The sequence below is a fragment of the Mesoplodon densirostris genome, chromosome 6, assembly GCF_025265405.1.
Source record: "Mesoplodon densirostris isolate mMesDen1 chromosome 6, mMesDen1 primary haplotype, whole genome shotgun sequence".
Lineage (NCBI taxonomy): Eukaryota > Metazoa > Chordata > Mammalia > Artiodactyla > Ziphiidae > Mesoplodon > Mesoplodon densirostris.
In genome coordinates this window covers 5,428,081-5,449,392 of record NC_082666.1, presented here as the reverse complement: position 1 = coordinate 5,449,392, position 21,312 = coordinate 5,428,081, and the positions used below count along the sequence as shown (strand labels likewise).

The window sequence follows — 21,312 nt, the reverse complement described above, 5'->3', positions numbered from 1 at the left end:
GGTTTTAGAGCCCTGATCCACCCTGTAGGTTAGCTGGGCCAGGCCTCTCAGTTCACAGGGGAGAAAACTGTGGTGACCCACAGGGATTAAGTGCCTTGCCCAAGGGCAGGGGTCCATCTGGAGATGGGAGATCCGGACCGGGGCCCAGGTGTCCAGATGCCCTGCCCATGCCTCATCTCTGCTCTGCGCTGCCTCAGTCAGTGATGAAAACAAGGGAAGGGGCGGAGAGGGGCAGCCTCTTAGGTCAACCCTTGGGCAAGGCCCTGCACCAGGATTCACCCTTCCCAGTGCCTCCGAGGCAGCGTCAGCAGGGACCCCAGCCTTGACCCTACCTGTATTCTGGAGTCCCCTCCCCTGCCCACTCAGGTCTTAGATGCACTCATCCACCGAACATGTTTATTAACCACCTGTTATGGGCCAAGAGCTAAGAACCCAGTAGCGAAATGGACAGACTCATGGAATTTAGAGTCGAGTGGGGAAGTCTGACCCAGGTGATGAAAGTTAGGGAAGAGGAGGATACGAGGTGACTGCCGGGCAATCCTGGGGGCCTAACTGGGCCCAACACTGGGCAAGGGTCTTGCAGAAGCCTTCACAAGCCTGAAGCAGAGAGTTGTGGGGGGCGCTGGAGCCCCTGGTAGCTCCCTGTGGCTCCTCTGACCCGTAATCGAGGCCAAGGAGCTGACTTTACAGCAGCTGGAGGGAGTGGAGCAGGTAGGGGATGGGGAAACGGCCAGGTTGGGTTAATCCACTGGTCTCAACCAGTTCAGGAACAAGACTATTTGGCCGTGACAGGCTGATGTTCGGCCTAAGAAGGTACTTAAAATGCATAAGCCTAGTTGAAGTTTAAACCCCAGCAAAACATTCCACCCTGTAAATGTAAAATCTCACCTCCACTCCCTCCCCTGCCTTTTCTTTTTTTTCCCCCTGAGATCCTTAGATGAGCAACTGCCTGTCTCCACCCCTTCCCACTGCCTCTCCTTTCTGGGACTGGCTGAGACCTTTGAGCAAGGTAATGCCTTCCTTGACTACCCATCATAGTCAGTGTATCTGTACCTCACTCAGACAGGAGGACAGAACCAACCAGGCTTATTTCAGCGGGTTACACACTTTACAAGACTGCAGGAAACCTCCTTAAGGGAGGAGAGCAAGTGGGTGTGTCCCCAGCTTCTAGAAAGGGCAGGAAAGAGTTCTCTCATTGGATGGGGAGTGTCCTGGGGAAACTTTACCAGCTCCTTCATCATTTGGAATTCAACTTCCAGAGGGAGAGGGTCTCAAGAGTGGTCCCTGGAAAGGGGGGTGGTCTGCATGGATTTCAGGTTGTGGCTATTAGCTCTAGGACTCTTACTTCTCTGGCTAAGGGCTCAGCTTCTAGGAGTTCAGCTGTCTTCTTTCTGAAAGACCAAATCTAACTAACGTAACCAGCAGCTTGGGGGCTGCCGAGTACGGCTCTGTCCCTGCCATTCAAAAGGAAGAAGTGTGTCGGGCAAGTTCAAGTGGATGCAGTATGTGTGTGCGTGTGCGTGTTGAGTATGTGTGGTACTGGACTGGAAATAAAACAGACAAACTTATCAACGTCTTGACTGGTGTATTTGGGGGGTGGTTCCGGGGTCAGCAAATTCAGAAGAGCTAGCTGATACAGTGACACGACTGAATGTGTCCTGTGTGCCTTTACTCCTCACAGCAACCCCATGAGTAAGGTTCTATTATATCATCCTAGTTTGATAAACGAGAAGCGGGCTTGGAGCAGATAAGCAGTTTGCTGAAAACCAAATAGTAAGTGGCAGAATACACCCCCGCTCCCGGAGCTGATCCATGGGCTCCAAGTTAAGAATCTCTGACCTAGAGCATTTATAATATAATTCAACTACAAAAATCTCTACGTAGGACTGTGTAATAGCCAGCAATCAGCAAGGCTGAATTCTAATCCAGCCTTCACCACTTTCTGACTGAGGGGCATTGGGGAATTGTCTTAACTTCTCTGTGCTAACAGTTGCCTCAGCAATTAAATGGCAATGATAACCACTAGGTGACTAGGATGTCTTTGCGCAGTGTTTTGCGCAGTTTCCAGGCTTGTTACTCCAACGAGTAAACAAAGCCGATCGCTGGGGCCCTTTAATATCCCCTTTCAGCCTTCAGACACGTAAGGGTCTCCGTGGCGAGAATCCGGCCCCCCAGCTTTCTGAGAACCTTTTTCCTCCACACTCCTCTAAAGCCTTTCTCAGAAGCTACAGACCCTTGGAAATATTTGTCAAGTTCCCAACTCCTCTGAAATCGGAACTATTAATAACCACCTACATCCAAAGACTACTGCGAAGTTTCAACGAAACGAACATGGAGGACTCGCGCCTGCACTTCCCAGTGTGAGAAACCACTCCAACTGAAAACGCGGGGGCGGCACCTGGACGCTCCCGGGCGCAGGCGCACAGACTCCGGGCCACGCCCCATACTCTGACAGAGCCGGCCAATGGGAGGCGGCGGCCAGAAGGGCTCGCGACTTTAGATGGTCCCTCCGCCTCCCTCGGCCCGAATCGTGTGATGTCACAAAAGCGTGTCGGAAGTGCGTCATGCCTGCGTGCCGCTAGAGCTGAGGGAAGGAAGTTGGCCTGGCAGCCGCCTGGGCTGTGTCTGCAAGGACGCGGGCAGCTGCGGTAGCTGCTTTGACCAGTTGAGGGCGGCGCGATGGGAGACGAAATGGATGCCGTGATCCCCGAGCGGGAGATGAAGGTCAGAGACTGGCCGGGGCCTCCCTCCCTTCCTTAGTTCTGGTATTGCCTTGGAGCCCCGCTGACCCGGGAAGCTCGGATGTCCGCTGACCCGACCCGACCCCCCCCCCCCGCCCCCGCGCCTCCTGCTTGAACAATTTGCCGCTTTCAGAGTTCTCATTACCGCGTCCTGTAGCGCTCTGCAGTGCAATCGGCGTGAAAGCCCCACCGAATGCGGTTTCCGCGTCCCCTGTTGGTCTTACGCGAGCCTCTTGAGTTATCCTAGCCAGTTTAATGTGGTGATTGGAGTAGTGGTTCTAACTACTGTTTATTGAGCGTTTACTGTGCCAGGCACTGATAATTATCACAGCAACCCTACGAAGTACTTGTTAATGTAGAGGAGCAAATTGAGGCTCGGAAAGTAACTTACCCAAAGCCGCATTTGACAAGCGGGCTGAAAACCAGATTGTTGTTACTGCTTTTAAGACCCTCCTCTCTCGCTGTACTAGTAAGGCGGTCCACGCTTGCCTAATGCAGAGCCAGGGTTCATCACTTATCCTATAAGAGCTTAGTTAACTAGGATCGGAGGGCTGTTTCGGTACTGGAAATCAACCTGAAGTCAGGAAACTTGAGAGGGCCAGGTGATCCAAATGATGGTTGTAAACACCCGAAAGGAAATAAGTTGTAGGAATATTTTAGGCGTTTGAACAGCAAATCACTGAAATGCATTAGGGAGTAATAATCCACACCATGTTTAGAATAGGGACGCTCTCGTTCTTCTTGAGAATCACCGCCAAGGGTGAGCAACCCAGTGAGAGTGTGCCATATTTCATATGCTGGAGCAGAAGGATAAAAAGGTTTTAGAACCACAGACTTAGAAAATGATGGCCTCCCTTTGAGATTCTCATTACAAGACCCAAGTTGGATATTTGGGATTATCAGGATGAGGATTAACAAAAAAGGTTGAAAATTTTGTGGTCTGACCTGGAAAGCCGTGTGGATTTCTGATCACCATACTCAGTTGGAATTAAGAAGAGTACTTCAGTTAATCTTTTAGCAAATATGTATTAAACATTGAATCCAAGGAAATTAGTATGTGGGGTGTGTTAGGGATCCTGTATGAAACACCGTAAATGGACCCAAATGAAGACTGAGAAAAGCTGTCTTTGGCTTTTACACTTTTTAGAGTGTAAGCAAAAGGAGATTCATATTCTTTTCACCAAAGCGTTGACTTAAAGATAGGTTTAGAATTGAAGAAACAAACAAACAAACAAAATATATATATATAAAACACAACTTAACATAATGCTTGGTAAACATATGGAACTCTTTTTACCAAGAAGTAGTACACACTGAAAATTCTTTGAAAGCAGATCAATAAATTCATGGAAGACTGGATGAATCAGACATTGACAGGAGGTTGGGGAAGGCTCCCAGGCCCTGAGGGGCTAAGGAGCATGAAAATGGGAGGAAATGAAAACTGGAAATAGGTGGGGGGTGGAGGTGGCACTGAATGTGGCAGAGGTGATGGCACAGTTGTGGGAGGGAAACAGAGTATTGTGAGGTGAGGCTCTGGAAGTGGACGAGTCAAGCCATGTTGGCCTTATAGCCTGTGTTAAGGGGTTTGGACTTGATTTTAGATGTCCTCATAGCATCTAGGTATGTTTATAGATCTTGAACACCAAGAGATTGACCTCTTCTGTGGTGGGAGTTTTGTTTAGTGTCTGATGCAGGTAAGCCAGTTCTTGGGATTTGGTTACCGTTCAGTGGTCATTATTTCCATGTATCTCTGTTGAGTACTGCACTGGTAGTTTGAGCTTACAGGGTAGTCGAGTGATGCTTTCAATATTTAACAACAATTTATTAAGCACTACTCTGTATCATAAGACATACCATGAAATAGGACAAGATTGTAAATAAAAAAGTGCAGCTTGGGCTTCCCTGGTGGCGCAAGTGGTTAAGAGTCCGCCTGCCGATGCAGGGGATACGGGTTCGTGCCCCGGTCTGGGAGGATCCCATATGCCGCGGAGCGACTGGGCCCGTGAGCCATGGCCGCTGGGCCTGCGCATCCGGAGCCTGTGCTCCGCAACGGGAGAGGCCACAACAGTGAGAGGCCCACATACCGCAAAAAAAAAAAAAAAAAAAAGTGCAGCTTGTGTGGTGGTTCAGACAATAAATAAGCTAGGAATTCAGAAAAGGAAAAGATCAGTGTTATCTGGGTTAGTCAAGGAAGGCTTCATGAAAGAATTTTTTACATTTAATTTATTCAGGAAATACTAATAAGCACTATACCGGGTGCCACAATATCACAGGAAGCTTAAAAATGACTGAGCCACACAGCCCTTACCCTCAGGGTGATGTATATTTTGTTGTACTGGAATTGGGTGTACTGAAGTATAATGACAGATGTGATTTAATTTCCTGTCTTCCCTTTATTGATCTTGTTTTGACCCCGCACCACAGGATTTTCAGTTTAGAGCACTGCAGAAGGTGAGAATCTTTGACTCCCCTGAGGAGTTGCCCAAGGAACGCTCGAATCTGCTTGCCGTGTCCAACAAGTATGGCCTGGTCTTCGCTGGTGGAGCCAGTGGGTTGCAGATTTTTCCTACTAAAAATCTTCTTATTCAGAATGAACCTGGAGATGATCCCAGTGAGATAGGTAAGTTCCTTGGTTTGTGTTGCGTGATAGAGGAGTGAAGTGCTAATGTCATTTGAGTTACAAGAAATCATTCTAGTAGTAAAACTGCTGTTAGTCCTGAGATTGACCCCAAAGAAGAGGAAGTTCTAGGTAGGCTTCTGGAAGCCCTCCTGGGTGTTCTCTGTGGTCCTTTGTGTTTCTCTTCTGATGAGCTGTCCCTCTGAGCTCAGAGGGAAGAACAGCTTACCATTGTGCCATGCTCAGTTGAACTTGGGTTCCAGCTCCCTGGGAGAAGAGTTTCATTGCATGGCTTTTTAGTTGTCACAACAGCGCCATCCAAACAAATGGGAATGTGTGCTATTTGGAGCATTGTTGCAAAAATACGGTACAGGGCACTGTTTTCAAGAAGGGCTACAGCCACAGTTAGTTTTCTCAGGTCAGATGAGGAAGAGTCCCTGTGATACTTAATGCAACATGATACATCTGTAAGAAAGCTACGATTTATCTGCACAACTTGTTATCAGGGTGTGTGCATATTTTTATGTAGATGCAAAAATTGTTTCACATAGACCTGAATAGAGAGTTTGTGGCTTATGCTTAGAACATTCCATTTTCTGCTTTGTGTTTTTTTATGTTTTCATAGTTGATAAAGTTCAGAGCTTGCTAGTTCCTATGAAATTCCCGATACATCACCTGGCCCTGAGCTGTGATAACCTCACACTTTCCGTGTGCATGATGTCCAGTGAATATGGTTCCATTATTGCTTTTTTCGACGTTCGCACTTTCTCAAATGAGGTAAGCTGCTGGCAAACTGTAGGGACCTAAGAAGATTTCCTGGTATTGAATCATAACCTAGAAGTTCTTGGTTGACCTTTGAATTCTTTTTCTAGATTAAAATATGGGTTTTTAAAAGGTCCTTAATTACAGAATGATAGATCTTTGGAGATAGAGGTGACTTCAATAAATTGTTTCATAATACCACCTGCCCCAAGATGTTATCATTTCTCATTTATATATGAGACAGCCAGAGCCCAGGGACCCTTAGGTGACTTGCCCAAGGCCATAGAGTTAGTAGTTAATGTCAGAAGTTCCTACATCCTGGATCTCTGGCCTCCTAGTATAGTGTTCTTCCATTCCAGGCTGTTTCGTAATGATAATAGTCAATAATATTGAGTGTTTATACTGACTGTGTGCCAGGCCCTGTACTAGTGCTTTACATGCCTTGTTCTCGTTCATGCCTACCTCTCATGGCCTGATGCAGTAGGTACTGTCGTCTTCATTTCATAGGTAGAGAAACAGGCCCAAAGAGTTTAAGTATTTGGGGTTCTTGTGTGTTTGTTTGTTTGGGGTTCCTTTTATATCAATAATCTTGCATTAACCTTCTACGACAAATCTTCAGTGAAGCTCTTTTGGAATTTTGAAGGCTTTGGTGGTTTCTGCATACCAGTTAAAACAGGTATAATATTTTAAGATGAGAGCTCTCTAAAATTCAAGGGCCCAACACTATTAAGAAGCAGAGCCCAGATTTTTATTTAGTGTCTGCTCTTTATGGATTATTTTGCATTTGTGCATTCCTTTGTTGCAAGTCCCTCTGAGTGTGCTATAACAATTGATTGCCACTTTCAAAGTTGTGTTAAAATTGTCTGTAACAAATAGACTGTTGTGCAGAGCTACATTTTTTTTTTCATGGTCATGGCGAAAGGTGAACTGTAATTCGAGAAAACTTGCAGATTCAGTAATTTTCTTTGACTATGAAATGTCTCTGTACTTATTAATTTACTAATTTATTTTTGCTTCTGGGCATTTGTTTTAAAAGGCCAAACAGCAGAAACGCCCGTTTGCATATCATAAGCTCCTGAAAGATGCAGGAGGCATGGTGATCGATATGAAGTGGAACCCTACTGTTTCCTCCATGGTGGCAGTTTGTCTGGCTGACGGCAGCATTGCTGTCCTACAAATCACAGAGACAGTGAAAGTGTGTGCCACTCTTCCTTCCACAGTAGGAGTAACCTCTGGTGAGTAATAAAGTCTTCTCCTCTGTAACATACGGTAATGGTAATCTAGTTAAAATTTAATTTCTGGAAAAAAAGCAAATGGGTTTTTTTGTCATATTTGTTCTTTGGTAGAAGTGGAGAGAGTGTTTTTTATTTCCATAGTTAATGTCCTTGAAGCCAAATAGCATACATGATTTAACTTGAATGTGCTTGGGTTTTCTGGAGAAAGAAATATTTTGGTATAGTTGGTTTAGAACTGTGTTGTTGAGAATAATTGTTTTGATCTAAAAGGGTCGTACTCTGAAACAGTCATTTTGTACCTTTGAGGAAAAGCATTAGAAAATATCAAATAGGAGCAAGAGAATGATATCTTGATATTTGAGAACCTTCTGTATTCTCCTTGTTTTATCTAAAGACTACAGAGTTTTCTGTACTTTACAGCTTTCTGGGCAATACTCCATTGAAAAAGCATTTTTAACAGCTGATTCAGTGGCCCAGTGGTAAATCACAATTGGCTTGTATCATCAAAATGATCTTTCTGTTTTCACTGTGCCAAGTAAGGATGATCCCACAGTCTTCCATGGACTGACAGAGGAACAAGAAGTGGTTATTATGTAGCTGTTTTGGTACAGATCTCATTGGTTTGCTCCATTTTATTCAGTTTTTAATTGGTAACATTCTCTTCTTTACCCAGTCTGCTGGAGCCCCAAAGGAAAGCAGCTGGCAGTGGGGAAACAGAATGGAACTGTGGTCCAGTATCTTCCTGTAAGTCTTGCCTTGGACTTCAGAACTTTTTAACTTAAGTTACCCACTGTTTTGGAGGTGGTTTGGGAGTATCTTTGCTGTTTTTTTCTATTAAAATGTAATTTATGCTCATTGCAACAAATCTATCAGTATGCAAGTGAATGCAGGAAAGAGTTGTTGCATGTCCACTCTGTCAACTTCCCACTGTGGTCTTCCAGAGGTAATATTCATGAATATTCTTCAATATAAATCGACAAAGAATCCATATATATCTGGCCACATCCGAATGGGAAGGAGGGGTTCACAGGCAATGCCAAGGCCTGTGCTGTTGTGTATTCCTCCTGTTCTCTGAGGGGCTGCAAAGTGGTGAATGTGGTGGAATAGGTTTGAGGTTAAGGTTTTGTTTCTTCTTTGTCATCACAAAAAGTTGTTATGTGACATTTGGTACATATTCTTTTAGGGCATTAGCCTGTAAAAGGTTAATATAGTTGGTTTAATTTTATTGGGTTTTTTTTTTTTTTTTTTTTTTGGAACTTAATAGTGTATTGGAAGGACTTCCCTGGTGGTCCAGTGGTCAGGACTCCGCTCTTCCACTGCAGGGGGTATAAGTTCGATCCCTGATCGGGGAACTAAGATTCCTCATGCTGCACACTGTGGCCAAAAAAAAAGCAAAAAGTGTATTGGAGTCTTTTTTTTCCAGCATATTACATATAGAGCTACTTCATTCTTTTGAGTGGCTGCATAGGACTCCACTATGTGAATATCTCTGTTCCATTATTGATGGTTATCTGTATCAGTGAGTGGTTTTGCTACTCTAAGTGATATTGCATTGAGCATCCTCATTACCTACACTGATCACGTTGCTGTGAGTGTTTCCATAGGGTAGGATTCTAGAAGTAGGCATCCACTCGTCTCTGTATTCATTCTCTCCTGGCTGGGGAGATGAGACTTAGGTGGTTTCTAGGGGAACTTATTGGATTTGACAGTTTCATTGGTTTGGGGATTGTTTCATTTGACTCTGTTTTTTTTTTTTTTTTTCCTTCCAAATCTCTTTCAGACTTTGCAGGAAAAAAAAGTCATTCCTTGTCCTCCATTTTATGAGGCAGATCATCCTGTCAGAGGTAACACATCTGCTTTTCTTCTTGGGCTGACCTCTAATGAGGTGCTGTCCGTATTGCAGAAATTTCAGATCATGCGATGTACCTGCAGGCCTGATCAGGGAGGTGTCAGTGCCTCCTGTATGAAAAGCCCCATTATTTCAGTTAGCTAATTAAGTTGCTGTAACAATAAGCCTCTGGTAGACACCTGTGTCTCTTGGTAAATGACATTAAATGGATCCTGATTTTTTAATTAGAATTCTTCATTATTTGCCTTGATTATAATCCACCAGAAAAAAAAAAAATACCACTTTGGGATGAATTTGGGCTTCTTGAGTCTTTGTGAATTGTATTTAGTTAGTGAAATCCGGACCTTTTTAAAAGGTATAGGAGTTGGATTTTTTTTTTTTTTTTATCCATGAGATGGTAATATAATGTACGGGGGTATTCCGAGCACAAGATGGTTTATTAGGATGTGTGTCTTTCAGTTCTGGATGTGCTGTGGATCGGTACATATGAATTCGCAATAGTGTATGCTGCTGCAGACGGGACCTTGGAAACTGCTCCAGATGTGGTGATGGCTCTCCTCCCGGTATGTCTATGAAAAGGGATGTCTCTGTTATCTGAGAATTTTAGAAGTCTTCTAATAAAGTTTGCAGTTAGGCTTCAGTTTCCTTTTCTTGCTGGCAGTGGTCGTGCAACTTGAGGTGTAAGATTTTAATGCTGCACCGAAAGCCTAGGGACCACAATGGTGGTGTTCCCTTAGGGCACGTTCTACTGTTGAGCCACAAGGTGAAAAAAGCCCTAAAACTTACTTTGCTTACGTTGCAAACTATGAGTTGTGGTAGATGTTAACATGATAAAGACATTTTAGAGAAGCAAGAAAGTACCTTGATTTTCAAAATTCGTTCACTTATTTATTCATCAGATATTTATCGAATGCCTACACAGTGTGCTTTAAAGCTGAGAATATAGCTGCGACCAAGGCAAAGTCCTTGGTTTTGTGGATCTTGCATTCGGATGAACGTGCTAGTCCACAAACAAGTGTTGGATCAAGGAGTGGTAGGGGTGATGGAGGAAATAAAGCAGGGTAAGGGGTGGATGATGACTGGGGTGCGATTTAGCTTGGGTGGTCAAGGAAGGCCTCTGAGGAAGAGCCATTTGAGTGAGGGAGCGAGTCATTTTGAAGGACAAAGAAGGACCTGAATAATAAGATCTACGCGCTCTTACTAAATTGCAGTGGCATTAAAAAACAGCAAACGAGGCAGGGCTTATATTTCCAAATCATGTTAGCTTTCAAAGTCCAGAAAAACATTAAATACATACAGAAATGTCTAAATGTAACAAAAGTGGGAGTGGCACTAGTCATTCTGTTTTGCAACCTTGTTTTACTTAGTAAATTGCAACTATCTTTCTACTTCAGTAAATCTGAATTTTGCTTTTGGGCAGATAATTTATTTAGTGCTTCCTCTACTGTTGGGATACTCAGGTTGCTTTCGGCTTTTCCCTGTTTTAAAGAATACTAACACTCTTTTATGTACACTTAATGGGATTATGTTTATTTTTTAGGATAAATACCTAGAAATGAATTTGCTAGGTCAAGCAGTATATGCTGTTTTGATATAGGCTTTTGAAAACACTGCCGAAGTATCTTTTAGAAAAGTTGTATCAGTTTATACTCCTACCACGGATGGAACTACCGGCTTCTCAATATATGTGTCAATATGCAGTGGTACCATTTTTAATCTTTGCCAATCTGATATGAGAAAAAAAGTGCCTTGTTTTTATTAACTCTTTTGGGTTCCTGACAATATTGAATTTAAAAAATAAGTTTATTAAGATGCCTTATTTCAAGATATCATTAAGATTTTCTTTTCCCAGGGATAATATTAACACTAGCGTTTATTGAATACTACTTATGTTCCATGTTAGACTGGGTTAGATGCTTTATATGTATCCTTTCATATCTCACAACAGCCTTTGATGTAGGTTTTTTAGGTCCATCCTACATGAGAGAAAACATTATCAGAGAGGTTGAGTCATCTGTCCATGCTAAAGTGACAGAAAGCTTTGAATTCAGTTTGGTCAGTGACCAATGCTTCTGTTCTTTGTACTGCTCAATGCTGCCTTTATATAGTGTCTATATATTTTGAATGAATTTTCTCATAAAACGTAAAGGATTTTATCTTTTGAGATTCTTAACTGTGTAGGATGCAAGAAACATCGCCCATGAGATTTTTGTTTTCTCGTTCTGTTCATTGTAGAAAAAAGAAGAAAAGCACCCAGAAGTGTTTGTGAACTTCATGGAGCCCTGCTACGGCAACTGTACAGAGCGGCAGCATCGTTACTACCTCAACTACGTTGAAGAATGGTGAGCCACGTGCCCAGGGAGGGTACAGCCTGCCCTCACTGTCAGGTCACGCCTGAGTCACTCGGTCCTGCTTGTTCTGTTTTGTTTCCTTTCTGTAAGGGAGGAGAATAGAGGCTGGAGATACCCCGAACGTATTTTCAGCTCATGCCAGATAATGCCTTTCTGACTACTACTTCTGTTTTCCCAGTCTTGAATTATTTAGCTCAAATACATACTAAACTTAGAAATCCCATTTTCTCATTAACTCCGGTGATGACTTAAGAAAATACTGATATTTAAAAAACATACTAAAGTTTCCCTCTGAGCAGAAGTGTCCCTTTGAAAGATAGATGACTTGAAGCAAAGCTTCTGTTCCTCAAATCAGATTATTCTTTCTACATGGGGGTATTATATTTATTGGGAATTCTGACTTGACTCTGTTATGTCTCCCCTTTGTCTTAAGTAGGGAGGCAGTTGGCTTGAGTCTCCAGGGCTCTAGCCTATGAACTAAAAAATAAAGCTTTACATCCAAAATCTTCTTACCTTCCTTCAGCCAGGTAGAAAACCTTGCTTTTCTCCTTCACATCCCAATGAAAGCGTTGTAGATGCTACCAGTGACTCAAGTCAAGGTACAACTGTTGCTGTTTGAATTTAATGGTCTTCCGGTTTTATTCTTTGAAGGGATTTAGTGCTGGCAGCATCTGCGGCTTCAACAGAAGTTAGTATCCTCGCTCGACAAAGCAGCCAGGTAAATGTCTCTCTTTTGTCACTTTTATGTGATACTTTTCTGAGAAAGGTTCGACAAAGCAGCCAGGTAAATGTCTCTCTTTTGTCACTTTTATGTGATACTTTTCTGAGAAAGGTTTTGGAGGGGTTTAACTGAGGTTAAGATTTAGATGAAGTCACATCCCTTTTAATGAGTTTCTGGATGAGAGCACAGCTTAAATGACCAAGAGCCTTGGATCAAATGGCTTGGATATTGCATTGGACAAACATGGGTGTCAGATTTAGCCGTTCCTTCAATGTCATCAAAAGCCCTTCTGTTAGGTTAGGATGTATCCACTGTGTGTGGAAACATACTAGTAATCAGCCTCCAATAGGAGTGTACCTGGATGTGTAGGAGGTTTTTTCTGCCTTGTTCTGTTCAACCGTCTTTATTTTCTTCCTATTACTTGAAGCTGCCTCTTCTATTTGGTTAACTATAACCCATCCTTGACTATGGAAGAGAGACATGCAAATCAACCCAAATTGTGACTCATCAGAAATACTTTCTGTTTGACTTTGAAAAACTGCCAGAAAGCTAAAAGCACCTGTGCAGATAAGCACCCATCTCCCTTCTTCCCCTTTGTGCTCCTTGCAGGCCAGGGTGGGCTGAGGTTGTCGTGGTAAGCTCTCCTGAGCTCTGGTAGATTATGCACAGCGACTACACAGGAGAGACAATGAAAGGGAAGCTTTTCTTTCTTTCTTTCTTTTTTTAATTATATAATTAGTAAAGGCCAGGTAATGGTTGTATTAAATTTGGGTACACATCAAGAATAAACTTTTTTTTTTCAGAAGCCACAAAACATTTTGAAAAATTGATCATATCAAGTCAGATGTAGAAATGACATTGCACTGTTTCTGACATTGTAATAAAGCTGGATAATGATATAGTTTTAAACAATCAAAACAAAACTGCAAAATCCTGGCAAATATATATACACGTATATGAAGTCACTAACTGAAATAACTCAGGTCAAAGAGAAGCTCAGAGCTACAGTTGCAGACTACTTAGAAATAATGGCAGAGACAAACATAAAAACATACGGAGCTGTTCTTAAAGAATGAGAGAGAATGAAAACTCAATAAGCTACAGCAGACCAAATCAATAAAATGTTTTATTTAAAATGTGAGCCAAATTTGAGTGCCTCTGCTGCATTTTGTAAAGGGTTATAAGAAAAGGATGCAGAGAACTTTGAATATGGGTCAGTTACCTGTTCACCTAATCAAAGTGAGTACAGAATTCTGCTAATTTTAAATATTTTTTCTTATTGCTAAGAAAACCAGGAGAATGACCTAAAATTTCTTTCACTTCTGAACATTAAAATGATGAACTATTTTTCTGCCGCTGTCTTGGTGTTAGGTGTGGCCACGTGACTGAGTTCTACCTATTCCAATGGGAGCAGCAGTTTCTGTGCTAATTCTAGGCCTGGCCCCCAGGAACTATGGGCCTCCTCCACTTGCTCTTCTCTTTGTCACCTGGATACAAAGTTGGTTAAGGACTAAAATAATGGCTTGTGTAGCCACAAATGAGGAGCTTGGATCCCTGAATAAAGCTGGTAGGACAACCACTCTACCAACTTGAATACCCGGTCAAACTCCAAAAATCTTCTGTAATGTTGGCTAGTACATATTTGGATCTATATTTGTTACAGGGTGTTGGTATACCCTAAATAGTGAACTAGGCAAAAAGAAACAAAATAATACATGGACCAATAAAATACAGATGAAGTAGTATCTATATCAGAATTTGACATTGCAAATTAAATACCACTACATTAAATAAGGCATTAAGCAAAAGAATCATATGCAATAAGCAAGTGGAGTTTATTCCAGGGGTATTTTTCTATCTCATATGTAAATGTCTAAGTGGCAACTCCTCTTGTATTTTTAAGAGGCATCTTAAACTAATACTGTCTGTAACTAAACTCTTGTTTTTCTCCCAATACCTGCTCCTCCTTCAAGTTTTTCCCTTCTTTGTAGGTTAATCTTATTCCATCAATTGGTCAAGCAAAAATTATGGTGTCACCTCTGACTCTCTTTCTCTCACATTTCACATCTATCAAAAGGTAATGTTTGGTCTACTTGCAAAATGCATCTGCATTCTGACCATTTCTCACAACTCCTCAGCCAGAAACTTTTCTTTTTAAAGGTCTACCTTGAGTTTAAAAATGTTTTGTGCACCCCATGTACAGGTACATATGCCTCTTCAGTCATTCAACATTTATCCATCCTTCTCTGGGCAGCAAGGTGGCCAACCATAGGTGCATAGTCCTCAGGGTCACAGGCCAGGGTTCAGCAGTCTGATTTGCTGCTCTTGGATTAACTTCAGTAACAATTTCTTAGTAGCACAAATATTTTATGTATTCGCACATTGAAAAACACTTTTATTTTTGCTTTTTATCGAAATAATTATGTTCACGCTTGAAGAATCAAATAGTGGAGAAAGGCTTATAAGTGAAAAATCACCCCTGCCCATCCTGTCCTGATCTGTCCTGTTCTCGAAAGGGGACCACTTTTAACTTATAAACTTTTTCTTTTAATGGTTACCTCCTTATCCCTAAATAATAATTTGCTTCATCACTAGTTGTTGATTATTAATGTTAAACTATTGGCTGTTAGGGCAAATGAGGATTTAGCTCACATGTGGCCTTCAAACCCTCCCTCCTTCCTTTCAGTAGGGTTATAGCACTGTTTTAGTTTCTTCTATTGGTTATCTTTGACCTTTAAGTAATCATTTTTACCTTCATGTCTTACGGTATTCCCATACACCATCTCCCTTGATCTTCCGAGCTGTGAGAAGCACATCTCAGCGCCCCACCCTTACCTTGAGCACACCTTTCCCACTCCCACCTGTAAGCTGTTGTCATCTGTGTCTCGTCTTCTGCAAGATCAAAGCTGATACTGTTTGTATTCTGTCCTGTAGTGATTAGCAAGCCTTCTTTATTTTGTCTGTAGATGGTTTTTCCAAGTTGGAATCCATTTTGTTTACGTTATTATGAACGCGACGGTTCACTCCATAGCTAAGTCACGGAGCGTGATTATGTTCCCTTTCCTGAGCAGTGTTTTGTTTTTCTGTTTCTCATTGAGCATTATTCCCCTTTGATTCATGCTGCCCAGTTTTGGTCAGCGTTAAAAGGTTAGATTTTTAAAAACCAGGAATCATTTGTTGCAGAGAACAGCTCCCACTCAAGCAAACTTGAACGCAAGGGGAGTTTATTGGAAAGATGTGGTGGTTTCTCAAGGAATCCAGTGGCAGGAAGATTGGCCAGTGTGAGGAACTGACACCAGGAACTAGGAAGGCAAGAACTAAGGTTACCTCTGTCTCTGTGGTCGAGTGAGCCCAGGGCCTCTGGGCAGCTTTATAAGCTGCTCTGCTCGAGACCTCACTAGGGATCCCCTGGAGATCCTGGTTCCCGTCCCAGATTTCTAGGAGCAGCTACTGCCTGGCTTCGTGCAGCTATTAGATTTACCCTCTGTGTTCAGGAGTCTACCTAGTTGTGGTGCACAATACTTCAGAGAGTGTTCACAGTAGTGGTTATCTATTCACAAGGCAGGAACTTCATATGCCAGGAATAGACAGACAGGTTGACTTGGAAAAGTAACCCCTCGCTTGCTGGGGGACTCATAGCTTTTAGACTGTTTTTCCAGATTTCAGAGTCTCGGTCAACATATAACTCTAAACCACGTGAGCTGTCTTTTTTCTTCTCTCCTGTTGAGCAGTGCTGGAGAAAGCTCTAACCGACATGGCATTTTCTTCTTCTCCTTGTTTTGTCCAGAATAATTGGGAATCTTGGCTGCTGGAGGATTCTAGCCGAGCTGAACTGCCTGTGACAGAGAAGAGTGATGATTCCTTGCCCATGGGAGTTGCCATAGATTACACCAACCAAGTGGAAATCACCATCAGTAAGTACAGTCTGACATAGCTTAGTGCAGAAGTAGTCTTCTTCCCATCATGGTTAATATTCAAATCCAGCTCTATGTTTTCATGATAGAATCTACTCTGCTGTGCGCTTTTAACTTGTTGTACCATGTTTCTACTTAAAGAGTGAGAGAGTGTGTTGTACAACGCTCATCTAATTTGAATGGATATTCATTGACACATACTCTGTGTGTCTGAGTATCTGAGTGTTGGCGTTCTGTGTGTGCTTTAGAATACGGCTAAAATACACAGTGCTGATTTCATAGCTTTGTCTGTGTGCCCCTTCCAGGTTCCCAGTGCCTCCCAAGGGGACAGCACCCCACGGCATGTGGGTGCTACATACCAATACTTGGTTCGAAGGCCTGGTTAGAAAATGGAGGCCTCAGGCACAGGCTTCCAGATGGGGCCTGAGCACATGCTTTGAGTCTGTCTTCTCCCCTGCTGAGGCTCGGCAGGGCCGCAGTCCCCTGAAATGTGAAAGTGAGACAAGACATATTTTTTCTCACATATCTAGAGAACAAATGAGTGGTTACCAGTGGGGAGAGGGAAGAGCTGGGCGATATCGAGGTGGGGGAGTGGGAGGTACAGACTGTTGGGTGTAAGACAGGCTACAAGGGTGTACTGTACAACAGGGGAATACAGCCAGTGTTTTGTAATAACTATAAGTGGAGTGTGACCTTTAAAAATTGTATAAAAAATAAAGTAAGAGAATAACAAAAGAGAGAGAGAGCAAAGGGAACAGCATAACCAACAACATAACGAAAAGGCAGCCTGTGGAATGGGAAAAGAAAATTACAAACCATATATCTGATAAGGGGCTAACATCCAAAATATATAAGGGACTCATACAACTCAGTAGCAAAATAAAACAAAGTAAACAACCTGATTAGAAAATGGGCAGAGGACCTGAATAGACATTTTTCCAGAGAAGATGTACAAATGGCCAACAGGTATTTGAAAAGGTGCTCAACGTCACTAAGTACCAGGGAAATGCAAATCAAAACCATAATGAGTTATCACCTCACACCTGTTAGGATGGCTGTTATCAAAAAGCTAAGTGATACCAAGTGTTAGCAAAGATGTGGAGAAAAGGGAATCCTTGTATACACTGCTGGTGGGAATGTAAACTGGTGCAGCCAGTATGGAATAGAGCATGGAGGCTCCTCAAAAAATTAAAAATAGGGCTTCCCTGGTGGCGCAGTGGTTGAGAGTCTGCCTGCCGATGCAGGGGACACGGGTTCGTGTCCCGGTCCGGGAGGATCCCACATGCCGCGGAGCGGCTGGGCCCGTGAGCCATGGCTGCTGAGCCTGTGTGTCCGGAGCCTGTGCTCTGCAACGGGGGAGGCCACAACAGTGAGAGACCCACGTATCGAAAAAAAAAAAATTAAAAATAGAACTCCCGTGTGAGCCTGCAGTTCCACTTCCCTTTCCAAAGGAAGTGAAATCAGGATTTTGAAGAAATAGCTGCACTTCTGTATTCATTGCAATGTTATTACCGCAGACAAGATATGGAAACAGCCAAAGTGTCCATCAGTGGATGAATGGATCAAGGAAATGTGTTATATATACAATGGACTGTTCAGCCCTAAAAAGGAAATCCTGCCATTTGCAACAACATGGATGGACCTTGAGTGAAATAAGCCAGACACAGAAAGACAAATACTGCATGATCTCAGTTACATGTGGAATCTAAAAAAGTCACACTCAGAGAAGCAGAGAGCAAGAATGGTGGTGGCCAGGGACTAGAGGGTGGAGGAAATGGGGAGGTGTTGGTCAGAGGGTAGAAACTTTCAATTATATTATGAATAAGGTCTGGGAATCTATACTTGAAATTTACTAAGGGCATAGATCTCAACATAGACACACTACTATATATAAAATAGGTAACTAATAAGGACCTACCCTATAGCACAGGGAACTCTACTTAATACTCTGTAATGACCTATATGGAAAAAGAATCTAAAAAAGAGTGGATATATGTGTGTGTATAACTGATTCAGTATAGCAGAAACTAACACAACATTGTAAATCAACTATACTCCAATAAAAATTTTTTTAAAAAAAGTTTTCACCACACACACAAAATGGTAAAGTACGTGAGGTGGTGGATGTGTTAATTAGCCTGGTTGTGGTGACCATTTCACAGTGTATACATCCATCAGATCATCATGTTGTATATACCGTAAATACGTACGATGTTTGTCAGTTTTATCCCAATAAAACTGGGAAAAAATATTTGTTTACAAAAAGCCATATTCTTTGCGCTTTGTGCTTCATTTTAGAAAGGTGTACCCGTCAGACACCACTAAGTTCCTTGTCCTTTCCCTGGTCAGGCTGTTTGGTCTGATTAGCTCATTTACTCTGATTCTCGTAAAGACTTAATTGACAAAATGCATGCTTATGATTCAACTGTGAATGAATATAAAGTAGTGGGACTCACTTCTCTGTGCCCTACCGTGTGTTTTCCAAAGTGGCTCATCTGTCTTTTTTTTTTTTTTTTTTTTTTTACTAAAGGAGTCGCTTCCTGGCAACTCCTGTCTTGGTCAGAGGAATGCTAAACCTACCTCCCAAACACCAGGACACACGTAAAAATCGGAGGTTTGGGAGTCAGAGCCACTGCAGGACTGCTAGGGCTTCCCTGTAGGGCTGGCGGGACGGTGGCCATCTGATCATGGCAGTAGCTCTTCTTTAAGGAGCTGTTTCGTAAAAGGCTGTTCAGATCCAAATCAGAACAAACCAACTCGAGCTACTGTAGAGATGAGTCCTGTGAAGCGTCTTGCTTCCGGCAGTCTTCCGCTTCTGGGCCCAGGCCCTTCAATCGACTTGGCCCTTTTATCACCTTTGTTTTCTTTTTTAACAGATGATGAGAAGACTCTTCCTCCTGCTCCAGTTCTTATGTTACTTTCAACAGATGGTGTGCTTTGTCCATTTTACATGATCAATCAAAATCCTGGTGTTAGGTCCGTCCTCAGGACACCAGAGCGGCTCTCACTGGAAGGAGAGCGACAACCCAAGTCATCAGGTGCGTGCCTCCCCCCATTTTGGCTGCGAGGGGATACTGAGGGCTCATACAGGAGTATTTGCTGGGATGGATACTGTGAGGACACACGGTGGTTATCTTTATCAGCCGGTCTGTCTTTTCGAGGCAGGACTAATCTTTTCCTCAGACACAGGCACATACTTGCCTTCTCTCACCCGCAAGCTTTATTCTCCAACCTTTACTTTAGAGAAAAAGGAATCTCAGCCCAATGGATCCCATTAGGTAATTTACTGACAGTATCCTATTATAAGACCCTATATTATATGGTCTGAAACCTAACACGTTTAATCATGAGAGGTTGGTTAAATAAATGATTGTACATCCATACAGTGAAATGCCATGTAACTATTAAAAATGTTATATTTATTGACAAGGAAAGGACAGAACATATCGTAAAAGAGCACTGTATACTCTGATTCCTTTTTTATGAGAAAAATATGTACATAGAAAAAATACTTGAAAGATGTTAAAATCTAAATAGTGGGTATTGCTGGGTGATGAGAACATGGGAATTTTCTCTTTGTATTTAATTTTCTTTAGTTTTTTTTTTCCCCTCCTCTTTGAAGATATCACTTAAGTAATATATGTTTATTGGAGAAAAATTAGAAAATACAAAGACAGAATCACTTCAGAACCCATCAAGCAATATAGCCAGTCAGCATTTTGGTACATATACTTCACATACATAAATGCATGCATATAAATGCCAATCTGCATTTTCAAAATTTTCGCAATGGCAGTGCATCACTTGTGAGAACAAAATGAACTTTTAAGAAGGGCATTGTTTCATATTTTGGAATTTTACTAATATTTCTCTTTTTGAATTCTGTGAGTATATAACTAGTAAGTTTTTTCTCTTCTAATGTAGCTAAAAAAGCTCATACTGCCACCAATTCTATATCTAGGAAGCAATGTTGACCAGTTGGGTTGGATGTGGTGGAGAACACTTAGGGGATCTTTTCTCACTGCTTCCCAATGCAGAGTGAGTTGTACTTCATAAATAGAGCCACTCAGATACTCGGGCTCCTATCAGCTGGCAGTGTGACCCCAAGTAATATACCGGGTGCCTTACATAGACTGAATCAGTGTTGTTGTGTTGGGATATCTCCTTATCTGCAGTGTGTACTCTTGAGTTATTTTTTCCCCTTTAAGTGGTCCTGAGTCCCATGAACTACCTACACTCAGTTGCTGGGTCTGTCTGTAACAAGCAGTGTACCCTGTGAGGTCGGGAGCCTGTGGGACGATGTTTGTTTCTGAGCACAGTTCAGTGTGAGGGACTTGCTACAAGCCCCTTATTCCCTGAGCACGAGGAAAGACCAGTTTTACTGTTTGCCTCTCCTAGAGAAACCCCATGTTCCCTCATGCTTAGCCCAGAGGTAACAGCCATGTTTAGATGAGAGGAAGAGAGCCACTGAAGGGGGAGGAGGTGTCCCACCAGTTCACCAGCTCTAGCTGAAGCTGGCTCATGGGTTCAGAGGACATCAGTGGTTCTGCTTGCTTCCACACTCCAGCGCCAAGGATGCTGGGTTGAATGATCACAAATAGCAGCATGATGGTTTTCAGATATTTAGTTCCATTTTCAGTGGGGAAGATGCCTATGATTTCTTTTGGGTTTGGCATATGCTTTTTGTATTGGTCTACTAAATGCATGGAAGTGATTAACACATATGCTTGGGTCTCTAAAGAGGTAAGCTGTTGTTGGTTCCATATTTATTGTGTAAAGGAAGTATTAACAGAATAGATAGGCTTGCATTATATACTGTCATAGAAGTGACAATTTACCTGGGGGTCGTTGTTTTCAGAAAGTGGCATTTTCCTAGTTGTATCCTAAGCATTTCCTTGCTTTAGACATAGTGAAGATAAACTGTCATCTCTGACAATTTGGAAGAACCAAGACCCATAAATGTATTGATAAAAAAACACTGCTTTCTTAGTTAGTTATTTAATTTGGAGAATTAACATGTTTACTTTATAGAAAGTTTGGAAAATAGAAAAAATTTTAAACTTGCCTTTTATGGTATTCTCTTTCAGTGTTTTTTCATAAACAACTTTCTTCATAGTTGTGA

General features: G+C 42.3%; 1 protein-coding gene across 2 annotated transcripts in view; it reads left to right on the top strand.

Moving 5' to 3' along the window:
• The first annotated feature begins 2,592 nt into the window (after positions 1-2,592).
• NUP214 (nucleoporin 214) overlaps positions 2,593-21,312 on the top strand; it is a 94,800-nt gene continuing 76,080 nt past the window's right edge. For both annotated transcript variants that reach the window (XM_060100706.1, XM_060100705.1), the window contains exons 1-11: positions 2,593-2,724; positions 5,166-5,361; positions 5,984-6,135; positions 7,157-7,355; positions 8,029-8,099; positions 9,136-9,199; positions 9,664-9,767; positions 11,440-11,546; positions 12,207-12,273; positions 16,064-16,190; positions 19,067-19,228. In XM_060100706.1, coding sequence (XP_059956689.1) covers positions 2,680-2,724; positions 5,166-5,361; positions 5,984-6,135; positions 7,157-7,355; positions 8,029-8,099; positions 9,136-9,199; positions 9,664-9,767; positions 11,440-11,546; positions 12,207-12,273; positions 16,064-16,190; positions 19,067-19,228 — 1,294 coding nt within the window. In that variant the 5' untranslated portion in view covers positions 2,593-2,679. The remainder of the gene's footprint in view (positions 2,725-5,165; positions 5,362-5,983; positions 6,136-7,156; positions 7,356-8,028; positions 8,100-9,135; positions 9,200-9,663; positions 9,768-11,439; positions 11,547-12,206; positions 12,274-16,063; positions 16,191-19,066; positions 19,229-21,312) is intronic.